Raw genomic sequence first — 6,691 nt, 5'->3', positions numbered from 1 at the left:
TGACATTTTAAACAGAGGTTTCTGCATGTCAGAGAGGAGTGTTCATTTCCACTGTCACTACAGCCATGTTTGGTATAAGGAATTGCTGCAAAGACACAGCAACAGTGACTGTCCACTGTAGCGAATTCCATTACTCAGTGAATGACTGTAATATGCTGGGTTTCCTTAGACAGAAACCTTCATCATCATCATCATCATCCTCATCATCATCATCATCATTTTTACTTATATAGAGCTTTAAATCAGCTACAGCTGAAAACAAAGTGCTGAATATAGCTTAAAATAATAAAACACAATAAAAGAATAAAACACAGCATACAAATATAAAATAAGGCAATAATAGGAAAGCTAAATAAACGTCAATGTCAGTGTTAAATGCCAGTGAATAAAAGTACGTCTGTGTTTTAAAATTCAGCAGCAGGCAAATAATATGAGTGATAAACTTACTTCGGTTGTGTGATATTTAAGATCAATAGGACTTGGAGTCTATTTGTACGTTTAATATTATTAGACTTTGTAAAGTGATTTAAGATAAAGAGTTCTGAATTGAATAGGCATTATATAAATAAATGAAAATAGACTGAATAAATCAAAATAACATTCCTATTCCTAATTGCAGCTCTTTCTGAGAAATATTAATTTGGTAATATTTATGTAAACAGTACAAAACAAAATAAAAAATATCATATATTAGTCTGATACATTTGAATGACTGCATATAAATACAAAAAAATATATATATATAAAATCAAGTCCCAGCCAGGTTAAAGCATCGTTCTAACAAGCCAAACAAATTATTACAAATGGACTACTAGCTGTTGAAGGAGCTGAATATTTCCATAAAGAATGTAAATAAAAACCTTTCTTACCTTGGATAATTTGCAAGCAGAAAAAAAATTATTATAATAAATTATAGAAAAATTAAAATAGATAAATAAATTTCTCCCTTCAAAGTTGGGCTTGGCCAGAAAAGGTTGAATGTTTTAAAATAGAGGGAAGTGTACCTTAAATCATATCTGCCATTTTTACTTCACCTTAATGCCAGCAGGTGGAAACATGCACCTTATTGTGATGTCTGAGTTAATCCTAAATTTCTTCCTTATCATTCTCTTACTTTTTAGCAAATGCTTTTATGCTTCTACTTTTCCACCTTTAGGGGATTTAATCTGTGATTTTACGATGCAATACTGAGTAAGGATTTCCTTTGCAGCTTTAAATGACCAGATGCTTAATCCTAAACAGACCATTGCCTGGCTGCAATCAACTGAAATGTTCCTCCAAAATCAAGGAAAATGCAGGAGTTGTCTGATTCCTTACAGTAAGTTGTTTCTCCTTAAACCAAACTTTCCTACTGGAGCTCCTCCCTGTTTTACACATCCTGAACACATTATATCCTGATCCAACAGCCTACTGCGCTAACACTGTCAGGGCTGTGCTAATCTAACATGAAGGAGACAACAGATCAAATGTATGTTGTGTCAAGAACCAGATTAATGTTCCACTTCCTGCATTAGAAATGATGTTATTTGAGAGATGTTTACCATGTGGTTATATACAAGTCTTGCAGATTCCTAGATCAGGAGCTGCACTTTGCAGTCTGGCCACATGAGGATACCACAGGTCCAGCCATTAAGCTGCTTTACACCGAGCCGTTCAGCAGCAGCTACTGTCGTGTGTTCAAGAGGATTAGCAGTTACTTTGCCGTTTCTCATCAAAAAAATTGGACTCCACAGTAAAGCTGCTAGGAAATTGCAGCGCTTAGAGCCTGACACATCATCTTAAGTAATGCTTTTCCTGTTTAAAATTCACCACATAAATGCCCTTCCAGAAAGTCTGCATTCAGACATTGAGGGATGGTGCTAAGCCAAGACAGTTTGAGCTCCTCTGGCAAAGTGCAGTGCACGTCTCTGAGAGCCAAAACCCGCTGCCAAATTTGGCTCTGAAGTCAATCTGACACGTTTTTGTTGTTGCTGTTGTTATTTGCACAATGTGACCATGAGTGTCAGCCGTATGTCAAGACTTAAAAGATGGAGGAGAGTGGAGAGAAGCAGAGGCAGTAGCAACAGAGGACTAAATCAACGGCATCCACTGATGCTCAGTGTCAAGTAAGACAGATGTTCCCTCTGTCTCTATGTGAGTGCACAGACACGCATCAATCAGAAGTTATTTTGATTTAGGTCTATTTCTACTGGGACCAATGTAATCCTAAATCAATGCCAGGGGAAAAGCAATACATAGAGAGGCCAAATCGAATTAAATGTGAAATTAAATGCATATTGATCACGCACTCTAAAATCCAGTAAAAAGTTCAATAGCCACCAGAGTGAAGTGTTTGACAGTTTTGACAAATCTGGAGCAAAGAAGAACCATAAATCACATATTGATGTAAAGTGCTAACCATGGCTCCTTGGTAAAAATGTAAGATGCCTTAAAATAGGCAAATCTTTTTTTATTGCAGCAGCATAATCCCACGCAGAAGAAACATATTCAGAAAAATACATTTCAAACCGGTCAGGTTCTGTCTAAGATCAATAGGTCATGGTTTGGGTTCAAAGTTATCAGCATCCTTTCTGTAAACATGCTGCCCTAACCAACTTTGGCAATAACAATATCACTTGGTCTATGTTTTACTTTTTATAGCCATGATGCATTCAGAGTGATACATCTCTGACACCTCCACTGTGAACAGTGATCATTCAGATCCCGGGTTTTCTTCTTTCTTTGGCTTTCCCCAAAAGTTAACCACAGAACTGTTGTTTAGGGACTGAAATGGAATCAAAGATGATCGATTTAGCGTCAGTTGAACCATTTCTGTGTCAACTTGGCCATATATTAAGGATTATCCTGCTGAAAGATGCAGAGATGACCTACTTTCTTTACCAGGGGCCACCAGATGTTTAATTTTAAATCTTCTGGTGTTTTAAAGAGCCAACCATATTATAAACACTGTCATGCACCTTACCATGTCCTGTATAATCTGGAAAGAACAGTGTAGAATATATTAGAGCTGAAACAATTAATCGGCTTCATTGCGATTATCGATTATTGAAATAATTGTCAACTAATTTAGTAATCAATTAATCGTTAACTGGAGTTTAGAGACTCTAAAACTTGCCTTTAGATGAAAGAGCAAGAGTAATTATACCAAAATTGTACAATAATAAATAAATATTTTCTCTTTAAGATTAAAAAAAAAAAACTGTCTGACAAAATGCTTTATCCAGAACTGTTCAAGTGGAAAAGTTTTAGTTTCACCTGGTTTGATTTTGTAAAAAAAAAAGATGTCTTTAAGGAACCTTTGGCTATCCGATTATTAATCAAAACAATTAATCGACCGATTAAGTTTTGCAAAATTGCTAGTTGCAGCCTAAGCATATAGGATCATAGCTCAATGCTTCTATCTACTTGCATTATTCTCTTTCTTCAGTTTGTTCCCTCAAAGCTCAGTCTTGGACCCATAAAGTGCATGGCTTCTGTTAAAGTCCCAGTAGAGCTTGTTTACATAGTTGTATATGTGTTGGACAGAACAGAAAGAGTTGTCATGCATGGTCTCTAAGGGTTGTTATGGTGCCTCTATGGCCTTGGATGACCCTGTTTGCAGCAGTTCTCCATCACTGAGCTTTAGAGATGATTCTACCTCCCTCACCATCAAGCTCACTGTTAGCAGCATTTCCCACAATGCACCTTGAAACATAATGATCATCCATGGCTGTTGCTACCTGACAGGGGAGACAAATAACAAAGATGGTGCAGGCACTGTGCAGTGAGGCAGAGTTACATCACAAACAAGGAGCGAAAAGTAGTGATCATCTGTCCAAACGGTCTGTTAACTGTGCTGACTATAAAGTCTATATATATATATTCCCCGCTCTATATAGTGATTGAGGGATTTAGGGTTAAGTGCGGATATTCAGACACAGCCTTTGAGTCCTCACCCAGCCTAGTGACCTGCAGCGGAAAAAATGGCGTCTGTGTCACAATATATCTGAACCCAAAGCCATGTATGACTAACTAGAAGTTCCAAGGCACTCTGATGGATAAAGTATAGAAAAAAGGGAATCATTAGAGATACCTCTTAATGTGCCACTTCTGTTTGAGTTAAGAAAATTCTGACAGGATCTTTAAATAATTTAAGGATCAATTAATACAAAATACTATTTTAAATACTTTTTACTAACTAGAGACAGGTAATGAGTAGATTAATTTGCTTACATTTACTCCAGTATAAACAATAAATCTTCCTCTATGCCTGATTCTATTGTAACATACTTTTACTTCAACAGAAGTACTATTTTATTGAGGTAAAGCTCCCTATTTAAATAAAATATCAGACATAAATTCCCAACTATTGTTTCTCCACTAAATGAAGACCAAGGATATTTAAGGACAGATGATGCTGTTTTATACAAGCTTCATTGTTTTAGGGATTGTTTTTATCTGCTGAGTCTGATGTGTCATTTGGAGGACCAGTTATTACACAGCAAGTAGTAGAAATTATGTGTTCTGTAATTGTTTAAAATATCAACATGAATAAAATATCAACATGAAAAAATTTGTTGTAAACATGTTCCTTCTGCCTGAATCTGTTATTTGATAAAATAAATAAAAAACTTTTAATATTCTATCTTTTAAAATTGTTAAGAACAGCAGACTTTTCACACACCTTCGTATTTGTGTTATTATAACTTTCTGGCTGTATTAGAAATTTGGGATTTTTTTTTCCTTCTAAATTCTAACAAACCCAAAATGTCACTGCTGATCATAGAGGACATATTAGAGGGTTTTTGCCTTCCTCCGTGTGTGAACACTTGTCTCGACTTCATTCAGTTTTCATTACGGACAGATAACAATATTGGAGCTCTCACACTCTCCAGTAAAACACTTTCCCTTAATTAGCAGCTCTTTGCATGCTCACAGAATCAACATAATTCCTCCTTCCTTAAAAGGTAAAAAAAATATCCTCAGCACACAAACCTGCAATGTAACATGACACACTAGAATAAGAAAACACCAATCATCAATGTCAAAAGGAAGAGCAAATTATTTTTCAAACTTGGTAATAAATAAATGGAAAAAAGGTCTTTAGATAGAAAAAAAGATCATTCAAAGCCAAATGCTTCAGGATTGCTGATTGTGGTGCTTTAATCTTTTCAACACCATCAGCATTTGGTCTGAGGTGTGCCTGCACTGCCAGCAATAAGCACCTGTTGCCCACAAAGCTATGTATAGCCTCCACACCAACATGCAGTTCTGAATCAAAATACAGCACGTCAAACATCCCACCTGCTTATGAACCCGGTGTTTTAAAACCGCCGCCTCTTCAGTCTTCATCGTTTCTTTGAATGTGCCCGAGCTCTACTGTCCCCTAAACCCCCAAATCCTCTTCCCTGCTAGAGGCCAAAGCACTGCCAGCCCTGGTCCACCTGCCCTAATAAGTCTGCTGGCCTGTCTTCTGCTGCATGACTTTACTGTAAGCTAGGATCCAAGCCCACTGAAAACCTAATGATCGAGTTTCCCCTCTCCATAACCTGCCAGTTAGTTGGTAGGGGGTGGTGGACAACTGACCCACTGACATTTAAAGTAGCACCAAATATCCCTTTGGATGTCATGCAAACTGCCATGTGGTTTTTAACTTTGCAGACATTTATGACTAGGGATGTGTTAATCAGACTTTATTTGCCTGTCTTAGCACTTTGAGGCTGTCTGAGAGTTATAACAGATCAGTACAATGAAAAGTTAAAACCAGATATTTCCACACATCATATGCAAAGAGACACAGTTTATTTTTTTGACGCTCAAACATGTACCGTCAGCTTTTTTCTGACATATTTTAGCTGTTCTTCAGAAATTCTGTTATATTTTTGGTTTGCTGCTCAACCTTGGAGCAGGTTCACACGGTAAAAACAGATACTGTGTCTTTCTGACAATGTTTCACCAATTTTTTTTTTTTTAGACTTTATTACCAATATATATATATTGCCTGCTTATCTTCAAGCACATTTGAACCTGAGTTCAAATGTTATCGATCCGTAGAATTTTGGTTATGGGAATCATTATCATTATTTATCATTATTTGAGAGTCAAACACTGATGTTTAAAAGAAGGCCTGACTCAAAGCCTTTATGGAATTTGAGCTGATATTTAAAAAAGAGACTGTGGACCAATCAACTTCTTAAACACCCAACTTGCTCATCGAAGTCTCTACCTCCTGCTTTGTGAACCAGTGCAAGTTTTTTGCTTACAAAATATCTGATATAATAAGAAAAAAAACAACAGGTTCCATGAACCTTTTCCACATGTCCTCCCACTTTCTTAACCCCATTTCTATTCAGCATAGCCTTAAATGAATGGCACTTGTGCTAAAATAAAGCTGACATCTTAAGAAAAAAACTTGATTTAGATTAAAGAGCTTTCTTCCTGACTTTTTGACTCCATACAAAAAGGCATGTTGTTAACAAAGACAAATCAAACCTGACTTCACATCAACACCTTTAACAAGTTTACCCCATATTTCTGCATTCAAGTATATATTCCTGATATAAGTTGAGATCCTTCCAGCAGAGCCATAATGGGTTTACTGCAGCAAGCTATTCAGTTCCCTAAAATATCACCACCACCGCCACCTCCACCTACACTGTACCTGCAGCACATGTAAACCTACAGCTCATCTACACAAAACTCACATATCTGG

At 36.6% G+C, this 6,691-nt stretch overlaps 1 protein-coding gene across 5 annotated transcripts in view; it reads right to left on the bottom strand.

Moving 5' to 3' along the window:
* The window catches only part of pak7 (p21 protein (Cdc42/Rac)-activated kinase 7), a 90,260-nt gene that overhangs the window by 33,678 nt on the left and 49,891 nt on the right, over positions 1 to 6,691 (bottom strand). The window contains exon 1 of one of the 5 annotated variants that reach the window (XM_015394435.1): positions 5,284 to 5,471. The exons of the other annotated variants lie outside the window; for them this stretch is intronic. Within the exon in view, the coding sequence (XP_015249921.1) occupies positions 5,284 to 5,331 (48 nt within the window). The 5' untranslated portion in view covers positions 5,332 to 5,471. Of the gene's footprint in view, positions 1 to 5,283; positions 5,472 to 6,691 lie in introns of those variants that run through there. 5 annotated transcript variants of the gene reach the window in all.

Source organism: Cyprinodon variegatus, unplaced genomic scaffold (assembly GCF_000732505.1).
Source record: "Cyprinodon variegatus isolate N-32 unplaced genomic scaffold, C_variegatus-1.0 Scaffold25, whole genome shotgun sequence".
NCBI lineage: Eukaryota > Metazoa > Chordata > Actinopteri > Cyprinodontiformes > Cyprinodontidae > Cyprinodon > Cyprinodon variegatus.
The sequence above is the reverse complement of the archived record's forward strand: the minus strand, read 5'-3'. Positions and strand labels throughout refer to the sequence as shown.